The sequence below is a fragment of the Falco rusticolus genome, chromosome 17, assembly GCF_015220075.1.
Source record: "Falco rusticolus isolate bFalRus1 chromosome 17, bFalRus1.pri, whole genome shotgun sequence".
NCBI lineage: Eukaryota > Metazoa > Chordata > Aves > Falconiformes > Falconidae > Falco > Falco rusticolus.
The window spans coordinates 5,053,316-5,071,164 of record NC_051203.1 but is presented as its reverse complement, the minus strand read 5'-3'; the positions used below and the strand labels follow the sequence as shown (position 1 = coordinate 5,071,164).

Below are 17,849 nucleotides of genomic sequence, written 5' to 3'. Positions count from 1 at the left end.
CCAACACACTGATCCTGAAACCAACATCGCTGATGCTGGGATGGTGCCAGCCCGCGGCGCCCAGGGGCTCCAAGACATCCCAGTTACCCCAGCAGCTCTCCTGGCCAGTTGCACAGTCAGATCCAGCCTCAGCGGGAGATCCCAGTCCAATCCCAAGAACTCACCCACCGAGTTGTGCCTGGCTCCTTTCAGACCCCCTTATCCTTTCTTTTGCTGCCCCTTTCGATTTCACAGCTTATTTCCTTCCCCTGGTTGCCCCACCAGCGGATTTTACCCTCCCCATCTCCAGGCTGGTGCCCGAATCCCATCTGACCTGCTCAGCCTCTTTGCATCCATGGTCAGGAACTGGGAAATCCGGCTTAATCCTGCTTAACACCAAAGGTGGTAAGGATCCCCGGGCCGTGATAAATCCTGCGTGATGCTCTTATGGGCTGGGAGTACCAAAACAGGGTCTTGAAACTAAAATTGTGTAAAAATAATTTGTTCCAGCTGGTGGCAGCAAAACCTAAAACATAAAGTGCAAGCAGCAGCTCTGCCTGCAGCAGGCACCTTCTTGTCCTTGGGGGTCTTGGGACAGAAAAGCAGGGCACAGCCCCTGGCTGCTGTGGTCCCCACGCTGTCCCTGTGCCAACCCTGCTGCTGGGCACACGCCGGGCAGGGGACACATCCATGGGAGGCTGCTGCTTGGGGGGTGGCCCCAGGGGAAGCCTTCATGGGGGCACCCATGGCTGGGGGGCTGCACATCTGCTGCATGCTGGCTTGCACACCCAGCTGCATGCCAAGCTGCATGCCAGGCTGCGCACCCAGCCAGCTGCATGCAAGGCGGGGTATGCGGCTGCACATCTGGCTACATGCAAAGCTGCGGACCCAGTTGTGTGCGAGGCTGCACACCCGGCTGCATGCAAAGCTGCATGCCAGGCTGCACACCCGGCTGCATGCAAGACTGCACACTCGGCTGCATGCAAAGCTGCATGCCAGGCTGCACACCCGGCTGCATGCAAGACTGCACACCCGGCTGCATGCAAAGCTGCGTGCAAGGCTGCACATCTGGCTGCATGCAAGACTGCACACCCGGCTGCATGCAAAGCTGCGTGCAAGGCTGCACATCTGGCTGCATGCAAAGCTGCGGACCCAGTTGTGTGCGAGGCTGCACACCCGGCTGCATGCAAAGCTGCGTGCAAGGCTGCACATCTGGCTGCATGCAAAGCTGCGGACCCAGTTGTGTGCGAGGCTGCACACCCGGCTGCATGCAAAGCTGCATGCAAGGCTGCCCACCCACCCAGCTGCATGCCAGACTGCACATCTGGCTGCATGCAAAGCTGCGGACCCAGTTGTGTGCGAGGCTTTACACCCGGCTGCATGCAAAGCTGTGTGCAAGGCTGCACACCCAGCCAGCTGCATGCAAGACTGCACATCTGGCTGCATGCAAAGCTGCGGACCCAGTTGTGTGCGAGGCTTTACACCTGGCTACATGCAAAGCTGCGGACCCAGTTGTGTGCGAGGCTGCACACCCGGCTGCATGCATGGCCGCACACCTGGCTTCGCCCTGGCCTGCAGCCCAGCCATCCCAGCAGAGCAAAGCCGTGCCCAGGCAGTGCCCGGCCGCGGGTCCCAGCTCAGCACAGCCCCATCCTACGGTTACCCCAACCCCCACCCCCACCCTGTTTGGTTGCTGAACCCAAACCTACAGCTGGGGGGGGGGGGGGGGGGACTCGAGCTGCAGGTTGGGGGAACCGATGCGATCAGAAGGGTTTAATGGATTCATTACAGCGGCCCCCGCTGATGGCAAATCAGGACCCATCGGTGTCATCCGATCCCCAGCCAATGCCCCCACCACCCAGCCGGGGGGACCCGTGTCCCCCAGAAACCAACGGAGGCTAGCAGAAGGGCCACTCAGGCAGGATCCCCCCGGCTGCCACTTGCCAAGGTGGCCACTGGCTCACCAGGCCCCTTGGGGCCATCCTGGTGCAGGCAGAGCCCCCATGGGCAGCACTTGGGCCACCCAAGGGCCACCTACCCAAGGGCTACCCAAGGTGGGCACTTGGCTGTGCCAGCCCTGGGCCAGGGTCTGCACTGCAACTTCAGTTGAATGTGGATGTGGGGCAGGAGCCCCCCAACCCACACAGACGAGGTTTGTAAACAACCCCCTTCCCCCGAGCTGCCCCGCAGCTGGACTGGAGGTGGCACAGGCAGGTGGCAAAGGCACCGTGACAGCCCCAAACTGCTGCCCCTGGATTAAAAAAAACCAAATTGTGCGTTAGAGGCACGTTAGCTGCAAGGTAGACCTGGACTCTGCAGAAAACGGATGTTTTCCCATCAAAACAAGGTTCTGCAGCAGCGACTCGAGACACGCCAGGCAGCTACTGTGATTTCACCTACTGAATTATGGAGGAAAAGCACCCTGGGTTTCCAGCCCTTGCACCCCTACAGCAGCTGCGTTTAGAGGAGAACGTGGGATGTAACCCACGCAGGGGGAGCAGCTGCCTGAGCCCCCTTCCTTGCCCTGGTCCCCAGGGAGCATGGGATGCTCCATCCCTGCAGGATGCTCCAACACCACAGGAGCCCACCCCGGGGACAGAGGGGTCCCTTGTCCCCAGCTGACTCCCAGCATAGCACAAAACTGCTCGGTTAAACATCAAACCTCGCTGTAAATAATTAATTCCTTGCAACCTAAACAAAGAGAATCCAAAATTACAAAACCCTGATGCCGCTTCCCCACCGCGCTCTGGAAAAGGCACGCTACAAACTGAGACTGGGGAAGGCCGGTAACAATAACCATCCCATCCATAATCTCAACCTTAAATCCTCTTTCCCAGAGCCTGCCGGAGGCCCATCCTCTCCAGGAAAATGACGAAGATTAAGCATTTTAAAATCAGGTCATTGCAAGGGAAGTGTGTGCTCTACTGAATCTTGTTATCGCGGGTAGGTGTGTGCAAGCCCAGGGTGGGGGCTCTGCTCGTGGCCGGTGTTGGAAGCACCACAGCCCCATCACCCGCTCCTCCGACCCCGCTACCGCCGTGCCACGGGCCAGGCTCCTTCCCCCCCCCCCGAGCACCCCTGTGCCCACGGACACGGTGTAGTTCCGCATCCTGCGGGTTCTTCTTCACCCACTTACCGGTGCCGGCTGCCATTGAAAGAAAATCCCCCCGAATTCCCAGCAGCCAGAGCTGCTGCCGAGGACGGCACCCGCCAGCGATGCCCATCCCTCGGTCAAACCCAGGCACACGCTCGCTCTGTGCATCACGTACCGGTGTCCATAGGTCAGTCTTTCCACCATACCCAAAACATTTATTTCTCCAAAACTATTGCTAATGACAATGGATACATTTTGTTGCCCCAGTATGGATTTAACATTTCCAACACATATACGCCTAATACTGTACAATACTGTACCAAAAGGGAAAAAAAGGATGTACCTCCATATTGTACAGAGTTATATATACAAAGTACAATTTTACACAGTTTAATATATACACCATATATATATTGGTGTAGAAGACATGGAACAATGGAAACCGTTTTAGCAAGAACATTCCATCCCACCACTAAACAACTGCCGTCAATAAACCCCTGAACCCCAACGCACCATCGAGCCCGAGCCCATGACTGCAGGACCGAGGCTTCAGCCCGACACAGAAAACAAAAGATTTCCAGACTTTGCGACCGAACTTCCCTACGTTACAGCAGAACCACGACATCACTGCGATCCTTTAAAACGCGTCAGAGATGGTTGTCGATAATTGCCCTATATTTGGCTACATCGAGCTGGTCTTTTGAAGAACCTGCTGCTCACAAGTATTGCTCCAGCAGTTTGGCACGCTCATGAGTCCAATCCCTTTGGACTCGGCTTACTCGAACGACAGGACTCTGCCTGGAGAGAAAGGCTGGTGAAGTCCGCTTCAGAAGTAAGGTTACTAAGTGCCTTTAAAAGAAAGGGTCTATCTATTATTTCCATTGCAAACTGCTAAATATTTACCCTGTATGAAGCTTGGTAGATCAAGTATTAGTACAGGAGGGAGCTGCCCTCCCTTCTCCACCTTCACCTCTTTTTGGCCCATCGTTGAAAAAAACAACACTCTCTTGTCTCAAACTACGTTATAGGAAGCACAAAATGTAACAGGAAAAAACCCACCAAAAACCCACACAACCAAACTCCAAACCACCACCTCACATTTTCCAGGGCTTGCATCGCTGTCTCGGCATCTCTAGATGCACCGAAATAGCCTCCTAGAACCAAGCCCGGAAAATAATTCATCTGCCCTCTGGCAGGGCGGGCGGTGGAGGCAGAGCGATTACAACCACCCCCAGACCATTGCACCCCCTCGAGCCTTGGTGGGCACAAGGCAGCGGGTCAAGTATTTTTTTTTCTTTTGTTGGTTTGTTTTTTTGTTTTTTGGGTTTTGTGTTTTTTTTTTTTTTTTTTTTTTTTGTGTTTTTTCCTCCCCCCCCCCCCCCAAGTACCAGGTTGTCACACACACACACACACGCAGAGAGAAGCAGAAAGCTGATCTGGAGAGAGAATGATCTTTGAAAGGGATATGTAAAGCTCAGACCCCAGAGCTTGGCGTTTGCCCAGACCCCGAGGCTGGAAGCATCCCGCAGAGATCCAGCCAGGAGAGTGAGCATCACTGCCCTCCACACCGCCTCCAGCGCTACCCATCCGCTAAAGAAACAGCTTTATCTCTACAACTGCATTTGTGGGATGGTAGCCAAGGCCAGATTAGCCCGCAAAAAGGCTAATTATTGGTGTGAAAACTAAAAAAAAAAATTAAAAAAAATCTCTCAAAATAAATAATCCCCAGCTTGTTAAAACTCAATTTCTGTTCTGGACAGGCTCATTAGTGATGGGAGTGCCCAAATGCTTCTGTTTTCCTTCTAGTTTTTTTTGTTTTGTTTAATTTTAAAGCAGTTTTCCTAGCATGCAGTTCACAGACCAGTGAGTAAGCGTACTTATACTTCACAGCACACCCCTATACAGCCAGGGCTCCATCCTGCCCGGCACAGGCACCCCCAGCCTGGCCCACTGACCAGCACCACGCACCCAAACTCAAGAGGGGTAAAGCACCGAAGCCTGATGCGCTGGATAGGGACCAGGCAGCTCCGCTTCTTACCGAGCTGAGCAGACGAATCGCCTCAATGGGTATTTTTCCATCATTACTATTGCCTTACTAGCAACTATGCCCTGCTGAGAGCACAGCCTCCTTTACGTGTTCCTACAATATGTATTTCATCAGGCGACAGAGCATTCCAGTCCATCCAGTACAGTCTGCAAAGGATCTGAAGTGCTAACTAGAGACATCAATTTCTATCGAAGAACATCTCTCAAATGCTTAACAAAACCTATACAACGTTCAACTGAGTTCAACTGAATTTGAGGTTTTGACACACAAATAAGGCAGCAAACTCCATCTGCAATGACCACCTCTTTTGTCTTAATATTGCTAGAGCTCTTCCACGCGCGCAGGCGAGCAGCCAGGCGACCACTTGCTCTGCACCAAGGGCAAGGTGGGGGGCTGGAACAGATAGAATTTCTTGCCAAACTCTGAAGTGTTTTGATTCGGTAAATAAATTTATGAGAAGTTGGTTATCTTAACCTACTTTTATGCAAGAACAATCTTGCCTTAAAAGAAAGAAAGAAAGAAAGAAAGAAAGAAAAAAAAAAAAATCAACAAAAACTCCCCAAACCCAACATATGAGGTATTCATCACAGGAAACCCAAAGACTCTTTTTGAACAGGTATCAAAATACATACATATACAACAATTATTTTTTTTCCTGCTGTCACAGTGTACTCTAATTAATCATTTTCACTGAAACAAAATATCCAGTACAGATAGAGAGAGTTTGCTCATGTTCCACTGCTTTGACATGAAGAACAAATTTACAATTTATAAACTGCGAGCCTTTGGATTACCTCGGAGAGGCAGAAATTTCGCGATCGTTAAAGCACACTGCTCAATTCCCAACTAGGGAAATAAAACATAAAAGGTTAGAGCTTCAAAAACTATTAAGATTGATCACCTAAAATCGTAATTTTATTTTAAAAGTTTTGGTTTGGATTATTTCAATCCAACATCTGATGAACAAGAACTCTTTGTTCATACAAAGCACTATCAAACAGACATAACGTTATTCCAGTTATCAAACACTTCTTGTCTTTATATTTGACACAAACATTACATAAAAGTCATGAAAGAGAATTTCCATGGAAGAGCTAATATTTCTTCGGAATATGAAGATATGAAGTAACATTGATACCTCCCCAAGCAAACCACCGTGTCGTCCTTGTCCACCCTGCGTCGCCCTCTCCTACAAGCTGCCCGCTGGTTTTGCAGGGAGCAGTGCCAGCATTTCCAGTTACTCTTTCCCACCTCTCCCGCAGCGACTGGTCATAAAACACTTGTGGCAAATGTTCTCTCAGCCTTGTGTGTTCACAGAGTGAAGCACAGAAGCTAAAAGTTCCTCCCCCCCCCCCCGCCCCCCGCTTTTTCTGCTCTCCCACGTGTGTGTTTGTGTGTGTGTGCGCGCGTGTGCGTGAATTTTCTGCTGGCTGGCCAGACCCAGAGCAGGTGGAAGAGGAAGGACGATCTTCAGCCTGCCATATTGCTTGCTGTAAGTGTAAGTGTCAATCACAGTGCACACCAAAATTCCAGTTGAGTTGCTCGATATACAGGTTATCCTGCTAAGCATATTCCCCTTGACAGTAGGATTGTCCCAGAGCTGTGGATGCTAGAGATAAGCACAGTAATTCATATACAGACAGTTGCTGTTACAGTAACCTGAAGTCTTTTTTTTTTTTTTTATCTTTTTTTTTTTTTAAATCTCTTAATTTCCATTCATACTTCAGACCTCGAAGATAGAAAAGAGCATCTCTTCCAAATGTGCTGTGCGTGGCTGGACACTTATTCTTAGAAACATGAATGCTAGGCATAAAAATATAAAGAAAATAAGGCATTACAAATGAGTCGGAAGTAAATTTACAGAGATCCTGCTCCTGACACAGATTAGCTTTGGTCTTTCACGACCAAAAAAGAAAATAAAACCAAAAAACTCCCTACTTAAAAGTAAATGCCAGAAAGTTCTGCCTGAGCAAAAAATTACAAGTTTAATTCTGTTTTTCCCCAAAAGAACAAGTGATTCCTTGGTGGCAGAAGTCCATCAGAACCTGAGAACGAAGGTCGCTGGTCGCACTGTTGGGGATCTTCCCCTGCGCGAGGAACAGGGTAAGGTCCAGTGACAGTCTCACACGTACCGCGGCGCTTCCCAAGGGGAACTGCTGCTACAGATCAGCTAAGGAGAAGTGAATAATAAAGAGCGTTCTCACCAAAAGCTTTCCCATGTTCCCCAGTTTTCATATGTTCTCAATTTAGGACACAGAGAAAGTTGGCGTTTCTAAAAACCATCATCAATATGGATATTTTACTTCTGTAGAGACGGGGGGTGTGTGGGGATGGACAGGGACACCATAAAGCCCTGTTCCTTTCTTCGAGTAACATCCTAAATGAATCAGAAAAGTACATCTCAAACTGTTCTTAGAAACGTAAGTTTTCTTTCTTCTTTTTTAATTACTAAGCGCCAATTAAAACAACATGGCAGTCACAAGGAAGCTAACTGTGAGAAACCCACAAATTTAAAAGAAACTCAGCTAAATGGGAGAGAAAAATGACTTTTCTTTTCTTGTCCTTGCCTGAATTTGATGAAAACTTAAGATGTGCAGCTTTTTTTAAATCCCAGAAAAGTTGGGGAACCAGGTGAACTGAAGGTCAGCCAGAGTCTCCTCTCTTGCAGGACTGCGAGATCTTCTTTACCGTTGTAAAGCGGCACACGCCTTTTTTTGTTTTGTTGGTTTTTTTTTTCCCTAATTTTTCTTTTTTTTAAAATTAAATAAACGTTAGCATTGTGGAAAATTCCGAGTAGAGTACAAAAGAGTTCATGCAGCCTGCTAGCGGCTGAAGCATTTGCTGCCTACCATATAAATACAAATACTTAGAATTCATTCACATGGCTGCGGAGTCCTACGGAGGCATGCCAGTCTACCAAGGAACACGTCGGGAAGCCACTCCAGAAGCTGCATGCTGCCACATCACCGTCCCCAGCAGCGGCTCCTACGCCGCTCTATAAGAGCGGAGATCCCTAAAGCAGGTCACAGCGGTCACAGCCACTGCCCGAAGCGTTTGCAACCAGAAAAAGGGAGCAGATACAAAGCTTGAGAACTTCCGACTGAAGTTTTTACAGTGCTTGTAACTGGGATTTTGGTAAGGATCCATCTTGATATGTGACCAAAACAAGAATGTGTGCGTTAGTAAATGAACTCCCGTCAGAGTACACTTAGTTTTCAAAAGTTAACTTGCTTTTTTTACATTCAGTCTCCCGAGACCACACACCACATCACAGCCTATGGGGCTGAAAATTACACTGAAAAACAATAAAGCTGTTTTTAAATATGGGAGAGCAAAGGGGAAAAACAGCTAGATTGTCCATAAGCAACAACTGGGCTCTTTCTTATGCTCCTAAACCTTAGGAACATGTTTGTTTATATTTGCACAGACACGTATTACGTATAACTCCACAAAATCTAAGAGTGTTCCAGAGTAAACTATTTTCCATGACAAGTGTCGACTAAAGCATGAGGTTGGATGGCCAACAGCTTTGGCCCTGGGGGGGAGGAATGGGGGAGCAAACAAACAAAACCAGAGGATGTGATGGAAGTTGAGACAGACCCTTAACCACCGTGGCACCAGCGGGCGACGTAATAATAATAATAATAATAATGCACAAGAAACAGGCATGTCCAAGCTCCACGTAACCAGTGGCACCAAAACATGCAATAGACTAAAATCTATCCTATTGTTTCCCTGTGATAAATGAAACACAGAATATATAAGTCACTACACCAGTATTCAAAAACATGATGCCGCTGAGTATTTCTTTCAGCGGCCGAACACTTGAACAAGGCATCAGCTAGAAACCAAGATCCAATTCATCGCTTTTTGTGTGTTTTCCTCCTCAGCTTCACAGTGACCCAATACTGGATTTCCTAAGCGTGGCGTGAACTGTTTTGCCTTACGAACATCACTGACGCGGGGACATGGGACGAGGTTGTTACCACTCAGTTCACTCCCAGGAAGCGCTCCCAGCAGTTAAGTAGCAGTTCGCAACTAACCTTCAGCAGAAGTCCAAAAATTAGTTAAATAGGAATTTTCATGTCTTTAGCAGAGTTCTCTTCATCTGAAACAATACAGCTGTATCCACAGAGCAGCACCAAGTTTATCAGACAGTACAGGACTTGTCAGTGGGCTGCTGAGATGCAGAGGAGGCAACGCCAGGGCTCGTGGTGGTTGTTTTGGGGAAAACTGTCGGCTTCGGCCGCGTCGCCGGAGGTTTCACCTGGGTGGCCATTTTGACCGACTTCACCGGCCTGAAGGTGCACGGTATGTCGCCGGCTGTGCTAGCGCTGCGCTGGAAAGCTGGTTCAGTGTCCTTGAGGATCTGAGTGTGCAGAGGGCTGGAAGGTTCTGAGGTGGGGGCCACCACCGGAGACGTTTTCAAAGGCTCCAGGGTGTCGAGGACAACATCTGGCGTGTGCTTTACGCTGCTTTGCCTTTCCAGCTCCCGCAGCTCGTTCAGGGCAGAGTTCATAGTAGCTTCAATATCCTGCAAACACAAAAGAGAAACTGAGTGAGTAACAGAACCCCGACACAAAAACACAGAGATAAAAGCCAGCCTTTGAGAACGACGTCTTTGTTTTCAGCCTGTAAACACCAACGCTCAAATCCACTGGCAGGTCAAGGACCTTTAGGCGTCAAAGCGAAACCCACGCCAAACTCCACAGCGTTACATGCTAAAGCCAATACGCAGTAATATTTTCCATCGACAGGGATCAGAATCATTACTAGCACTTTCTCGATGCTAATCCGGTCCTTTATTGGTCCTGACGCTGCTTGGACTTCAAAGACGAGTACAATCCCAAAGTGCAGCAACAAACAGAACAGCACACGATTCAAAGCATTAGCATCGCTTCTTGTACTTTATTTCACACGTGAGATTCAGGAGAGTAAATTCTCGAAGAAAGAATTGATGATTTTGACAGTGGCTGATGGGCCACACACCAATGGCGAAATCCTTGCGTGTTCTTGCTGCCTCATGGGTTTTCCTGCTGGCCCAGCTGTCTTCCCTTCCCAGAAAGGTATTACACAGGACGCAAAATTTTAGCATTTCAGAAAACACGGAGGATACCAGAAACGGGGATAGAAATTCAAGGTGGCACTTCTACTTCCTCTTCTAAAATATTACAGTCGTTAACAAAGAACGTTCGAGATACCAACGTGGCTTTTTCTGTTCTCGGCCGCAGCCCGCACCGCGGAGCCCACTGGTGCGCCCCGTTCACCAGAGAACAGAGGAGCTCAGCCGTTCGGTGACTCATGCTTTGGCTGCAGCTTTTCAGCTTCCTTAGAGGTTTTGCAGGGGTGGGGAAGGTAAATCAGTGAAGGGATGGTGGAAGGAACCAGAGACAGTAATCTGACACCCCCCGTCTATCTGGAGGCCAGGCAGATTTACTTAGGAAGTTCGGAAAAGACATAAAATGCACCGTGGTTATTAGATGGTGTTTGAACAGATTCGACAGGGCAAAGAGAAACCCTGATTTAACACTTTTTTTCCACACCTCCCTCCCCTTTTTCTTTTTCTCCCCAGACTCTTCTCCAGTGAAAACAACGGAGTTAACATTCTGGCAGGAAGAGGAGACAGAACAACTTTAGTTGGAGCTTAATTGAAAAAAGAAAGAAACTGATTTATGTCAACCGAAGCTTTGGAAGGACAATGAAATATGGAGACAACAAGAACCACATATTACAATTCCACTGTAACAAACGGGCTAAAGATATTTGTAATGGCAAAATACAGCTTTCCACCAGAAAACTTATCAGATTTTTATTTAGGCCTATTTATTACTTGGCATTTCTGTTTTGTCAATAAAAATTATGTTTAATTTTCACCTCTCTTCCCCTAGCTTCTTAGAAACCTACAGACTCCTGCACCAGGCAGAGAAGTCAGGTCTCCCAGGGCTGGCTTTGTAATCGGAGCCCCAAGCATTCCTTGCCATGCGTCCTGCAAACAGCTGGTATAGGCAACATACATGTGCAGGCACGAACCGCTTGGAGGGGGAGAAGGGGATAAAAGATCCTTCATAGGAGAGGGAAATGGGTAACATTCACATCGTTCACCCCGTTAGTAGCTGTCACTTGTCTGAGTCAAAGCCCGACTTCCAACTGTTTTCTGTTCTACGGGTGAAACCACAGATGCAGGGATGCGGAGGCACCACGCGCGTTTTGTGTTAACAGCAGTCACTGCTCTGGCAGCGTGTAGTCCCGGACACGGGGATGGGACAGATCCAGGACGGGACAGATCCCTGGGAATGGAGATGCAGAGAACAGGCACAAACAATCTCCATTCAAACTTGCCTGCCTCAAAACTAGCAAAGACTAAGAAAAATACCAAGAACCACCTTGGCCTTGGAGCTGCACAGCAGGAATCCACAAAGACTCTTTCCTTGTTGCCTGGTCAGCGTGCAGAGCCAGTCCCCAAAGCAGAGCTCTTTGCAAAGTTAAAGCACAGCTTTAACATCCACATCGGAGCCTGCCCTCATTTCAAGGCACTTGTCTAAGGAAGTAATGAAAACGAGCAGTATCGTGACCAAAGTTGGTTTCTCATCACATCCCGGACCCTGGGAGCACACGAAGATACCGCTGTGAGTACAACTCGGCAGCCTGCTTTTCTTTTGACTGTACTACTCCATATGCTTCCAATGTCTAACCACAGGCAAGTCTGCACAACTGACAGGAGAATGTTAAATTGACACTAAATACTTGACTTTGCTCACGTCTTGAAGTTATGATTGTTTAATTTTTTTGCCGACAGCTTTGGAATCTGTGTAACCTTTTGAAATGGACGTTTTTATTGTTGAAACTAAGTTCTGAATAACGAACTGGGTCAAGTCTTTATGGAGGAAGGACCTGACTGTTTATCTTCGCTCCTGAAAGCCGTCTCAGTGACTTACACGCAGTGAGGCTGGAAGACGAAACTCAAGCTGTGCAGTAAGTTAATACTGCATCGAGAGAAGGGAAGGGGTACGAGATGACATCAGACTTTGCATTAAAACACCTCATTGTATCCAGCATCCGCTAGAGTTTCCAAAGCAAACCACTCCAACTTACCTGTGCAATAACTTCAGGGTCCATGGGCCGATGGTTGTTGAAGCTCTTGGACCTCCCTGCTGTCACAGTTTTCCGGATCTGTGGGCTGTCTATCCTGTTCTTCAGAGACGAGTGTCGGCTGATAGAATTGAGGCTGCCGTGGCCACTGATGGAGCATTTATCTGGAACCTCCTTGGGAAGACTTTGGCTCATAATGGGCTGAGATGAGGGTCTGGAACCGGCTATGGCTCCTGGGGAGGCTGGTTCTGCCATTGAACTACCTAGTCCATGGCTGTCACTTTGACGGAAGGCTCTTCTGATGCTGCCTGACTCTGGTTTCTTTCTTTGCCTTCAGTCACAAAAGCAAAACAAGTCAATACAAGCAGGTACACATAACGAGCTGTAATTTGAAGACATCCCCCCAAAACAACACAGAGGACAATGGGAAGAGACAAAGATACCCGGATTACAAAAACACCCAGGATTTTAGGAGTCGTGGTGAAACAGTAGAATTATAAATCATTCCAGATTAACACTTCTAACAAGAAGACTGAGTTCCTGGCAGCTGCGCACATTCATAGCAAAAACAGAAAACTTGGATGGAATGTAATTAACTTGGTCAAGAGGAAAAGAATTTATACTTGAACAAAAAAAACCCTCTGTGCCATCAACAGGTTTTGATGATGTGTTTTTATTATATTAGAAGAGCAGAGCTACAATTTTTGACTGGAGGACACAGTATAAGTCTACTAAGCTCCTGGCCCAAGGCATCAAGTTATTATTTTCAGAGATTGGCAAGCAAAGAGCCCCATAGGTTGGGGTTAATGATCATTTCCAATATTTGCTGGTGGTAATAGATGTTTCTTTTTCATTGCCTTAGCAGGACCACATGGCATTATCTACGTAGGGCTACAGATATACCAAAAGATGATGTCAAATGGATAAGCTGGTCCAAACAATTTAGTTTCCACCCCAGCACCATGCAGACTGACAGCACGATTCCACTCAAATCATATGAAGGCCAATGCAGCAGAATACTTTATGCCATAGGTCTGAAGCTTGGCATCCATTATACAGGGAAGGATCCATTTATATATAGCACCAGCCCCATGAATAACTGCAAGAAAGTGTTAACTCCAGTAGGATTTTGGCATCCAAATAATAATTCAGTGGGTGGCACAACTGTCATTGCGAAACCATCTGATTTAATTTTGCCCAAGTCTGTTCACACATAGGTCAGAAGATTCATTCCTAAAGAAAAAACAACAAAATGAGTCTTATGCTACTATTGCTAAATATCAGTTTCCCTAGTAAAGGGAGAAAAAACCTGGAGGGGACATTACCCAGGCTTCTTAAAAACACTACATACAACGCTACCAAAACCAGCAGATGGTGCAGCTCCAACACAGGTCTGTTCATTATACAAATCTTTCCGTAACTGACAGAATGGCATACTTCAATGGCTCAGACAATAAATATCATAAAAGAAAGCCCAGATCCCAAGCTGATGCAGATTACCTAATGAAGCTATGTTATCAGTGGAGCTCTGCCAACTCCCCTAAACTAAGGGCCAGGCTCTGTGTAGGACATTAGCAGGTCCAAACCTTTAAAAAGGATGCATTTCTGTTAATTTAACAGCATGTAGCCTGTAAAGGCATTAACTGAAGGTTAAAAATATCCACCCCCACAAAACTGTACTTATCATTATTAACACCTTCACTGCACAATAGGGAGAGGTGGGGGGTTTTAATACTAAGGAAATAATGAGAAAGATACGGGGGATAAGCCTGCTTTAAAATCATTAATAACAGTTCAAGAAATTTAGTCTATTACTAGCTTAATTTTGCAGGTTTTTTACTATGTTGAGCATTGGCTAAAGTAACAGTTTCTTATTGAGGAGGTAAAGTTAGAGCAACAGGGAGGTGGGTTGTTTCACTTGCAAACATATGGTTAGTAACCTAAGGTGAGAAGTGCTGGAGAAACGGAAGAATGTTACAGGCAGTGCCAGATGGTGGGACTCAAGGTATGTCATTTAGCACAAAAAGTGACACTAGTTTCTGAAGGAATTGTCCCCTACCCCATAAAACAAAACATGTTAAATTTAACGAGACATAACAAATCACAGAACATAACAACGAATATGAACACACGATTACAAGAACTCATTCTGCTATTCCCCTCCCTTTCTCTGTGTGCTTAGCTTATAAAATAGGACATATTTGGGAAAATGGGAACAGATGGCACCTTGGGGATAGGGAAAAGAAGCCAGTGGGGTTTTAAATGAGCATTGGCCACACTGGTGGCAGAGAGATAGAGAAAGAGAGAGAGAGAGAAACAGCCAAATATGAGCAAGTTTTAAGAGGGGGAAGCAGAGAAAAAATGGTGGCAGTGCTCATTAGTTCATCTTTTTCAGGGAAAGAAGTATTCTACTGGACTCGTCACCAAGATCCTTACAGTTAAGTAAAATAACGCAAGGCTGTTCTTACTTGTTGATGTTTGCAAGGTAAATATCTGCGACGTGACCCCCACTTGGGCAACTGGCACCAGCTCTAGCAGTCACTTTTTCTTCCGGTGGCTCAGAATTTATTTCTATTTCAGACTTCGGACTGGATCTTTCAGAGATACCATCCTCACTAGGAAGGAGGAGGGAAGGAAATCACAACCAAAACAGGACCAGCAGCACTGAATTTCAAATACAGCGCTGCGTAAGTAAATATACACACAGGACAACAGCACTGTGCTAGCACCTTTCTCTTCGGAATCTTTACGTATCTTTCAAAGGAGAGAGCCTGATTTCTGTGAGCGACCTGGAGATCCCAGCTCTGCATCTTTTAACAGGCTGGCAGCACCAGAACAATTTTTGTGTCACGTCTCCACACGCGTGGACACCTACACCTCTGCGCTCTGCTTATTTCAAGAGGACTCCCTTCTTGCAGGGACAGTGGGAGGACGAACTCTCCCCACCTGGTGTCAACATCTTGACACAAACACTCCATTCCACACCTGAGTTTTAAGCAAGCCCATCTTGCAGATGGGCTTAAAGTATAACATACGTGTCTTGAACGACGATATACTGATGAGGAATAAGGCCGTCAATTCCATTGTGGCGTCCCTCCCACCAGTCATCTGAGGCCCGCTGATAGAGTAAGAGAGAAGCTCCTTTTTTAAAGGACAGCTCTCGTGCAGTCCTGCCAATGTAGTCGAACTTCGCTATTGCTTCTATGGGCTCACACTCTAGGAGATAGAAGGGAATAAACAATAATTCACTAAACACTTGGGCTCAGGTAAGTATTCGACAGTTTAAACCTAACATAAACCAGTGTATGACAAGAGCATGGAAGAGGATAAAGTGTTGCTTGTTAAGGCAGCAGAGGGTTGAAGCAGAAAGATTCAGAGGGGAACCCCTATAATATGAGGACGTTGCAATTTCAGCATTTACCTAATATCTACGTGGTGGACACATTCACATTTTCCACGCAATAAACCCACTTACATCAATTTGAGTGTACAAAGATGGATGTGGCAACGGCAAAATTAGTCTCTCATTAAAATAAATAAAAAAAAAAATTCAAAGCTAGGTAGCAATCGGGTACGTTCCAGACAAAAATCTGCCTACGGTACGCTTTCTTAAAGGCAGCTAAACTAAACCTCCTGGGCAGGTAGAGCTGTTATTAGCATTTAAGGGCGGAAAACATCCTCAGAGTCCAAGCTGCTTCAGAAATAAAGCACCTATTCAGAAGGAAACTTCTGCTGCCTGTGAGGTTCACCTGACCCAGGAGACCGGATTCTGGCACCGCGGGAGGCCACGCTATTCATCGAACTGTCATGGAAGCAAACGAAAACATTCAGTGCCTCCACCGCTGCGGTTTGCGCAGTGATGAGGAGAGCAAGCTGCTCCCCTGGGCTGCACCGTGCATGCTGAGCACGGCGGCACTACGCTCCGAGCTCACATCGCCCCCCATCCCACTGCTCCGACCTGAACAGCTCACAGAAGAACCACCGCCATGCTGTGTCTGCAGCCGGCCGCTAAGCTGGGTCCCTGTAGCACTCTGATATTATACAGGGGGACAATTATGGGCATTCAGACGCTCAGAAAAATCAATATGAAATTCATGTGGATTATTTTTAAGACTTAGAAAAATCTGGTATTGGTTGAGTCTAAATATGTATTAAGCCAGCTCCCAATTCTAGGCAGGAATCAGGGGAACGGAGAGGAGCTCAACCACACAGCCCCGGTGGACTTCAGCCTCTAATTACTTTAAAGGAGCTTTAACACAGCCAAGCTGTCCATGAAAATCGCGTTCTTTCCTGGAGAAAGAAATATGTAGTTCCTCTTCCTGGACAAGGAAAGATAGGCCATTCCATACAGAGATCTCCTCTGCATCGCAGCAAGCTTCTACAGCACAAGAGCCAGCCAAAAAGGACTGGAAGGCCAAAGATGAGCCACAGCTTTTACCATTGTTCCTTGGGAGAGCATTAGGTCTCCTCAAGAATTAGGTCTCCAAGGCTGCCCACAGGCAGGCAAAGTAGCAGCTGGGCTGGGGAACGCAGAGCGTACATCCCTCCGAGTGAGGTGATGCTGCAGTGCCACCGGCTCCTCAGCTGGTCCGGGGGAGCAGGGCAGAAACATCACTCAAAGGGCCCCGTCAGCATCGGTAGTTACAAAGCACAAAGTGACCAAGTGCTGAGGGCAATTAGCAACAGGATCTACTAGACTGACCTCTAACCATTAGTTTCTCCATTACTAAACCAGACAGCTCAGGACTCTTCAGATCCCACGTTTCAGGTAAGCCCGTGGCCGGCCTCACGCGAATCCCGTTATCAGCCCTCAGCAACCAGCGAGTGATTTGCAAGGGTGAGAAAAGCCTGGCCCATGTTTGCAGCTTGATAGCTGCCTTGCCCAGACTCCCCAAAGCACATGGTTATCTGGTTTTGGCTCCTTCTTTCCCCTTGCTTGTTTTGCCTCCGGAGCCAGCTTCTTCATAACACTAGAAAACCGATAATGCTGTTTTTGGTGTCCCCCTCCATTTACGAAGGGGATGGGAGTGTGGTTTTGTAAATTCCATCTGTTTCATTAAGAAGTGTTTATTGTTCCAGATGAGTGCGGCACTCAGGTTTCTTATGTTTCCAATTTGCTTTTTAGGACTCTGGCTTTCGTCCAGAGAAGTGATTTTAGACTCTAATTTCCAGTAGCTTTTTCCTACTACACTTATGCTCGGAGAAGAAAGCTGTGTGAATAAAGAGCTATAAGGCTAAGCCAAACAATCACCCTTGCCAGTCTGACAGCCTGTGCAGGAAAGCGGCAGTTTAAAATCTTTTCACTCATACACATAATTTAACAAACATACGACCTGCTTGTCTATCAGCATTTCTGACCTCCTACACCTGTCTCAAACCGCAGAGTCCACTCGCTTGTCCAGCGAGGCTGGCTGAACAGCACGGATGCTCTGCAAAACACGACCTCTCCCCCCATCCCCAAACCAATTCCTCCCTTCAGGGAAGGCGGCTGGGATGACAGCTTTATTTTGGGAGGACTAAGTGCCAGCCTCACGGAAGAGCTACAGGAGCAAGTGCTTGCTCACATCTAAAGACTGAAGGAGTGCGAAAACCCTATGATCTCCCGTCCCACTGAGTCAGAGATGTACGCTGCCCTTCTGA

General features: G+C 47.4%; 1 protein-coding gene across 4 annotated transcripts in view; it reads right to left on the bottom strand.

Annotated features, from left to right (window-relative positions):
• Positions 1-5,588: 5,588 nt before the first annotated feature.
• Positions 5,589-17,849, bottom strand: part of SRGAP2 (SLIT-ROBO Rho GTPase activating protein 2) — a 111,449-nt gene continuing 99,188 nt past the window's right edge. For 3 of the 4 annotated variants that reach the window (XM_037410262.1, XM_037410264.1, XM_037410263.1), the window contains exons 20-23: positions 15,245-15,425; positions 14,678-14,824; positions 12,213-12,540; positions 5,589-9,654 (exon numbers count right to left, since the gene is read on the bottom strand). In XM_037410262.1, the coding sequence (XP_037266159.1) occupies positions 9,271-9,654; positions 12,213-12,540; positions 14,678-14,824; positions 15,245-15,425 (1,040 nt within the window). In that variant the 3' untranslated portion in view covers positions 5,589-9,270. Of the gene's footprint in view, positions 9,655-12,212; positions 12,541-12,866; positions 13,443-14,677; positions 14,825-15,244; positions 15,426-17,849 lie in introns of those variants that run through there. The other variant, XM_037410265.1, reaches the window with a different exon arrangement.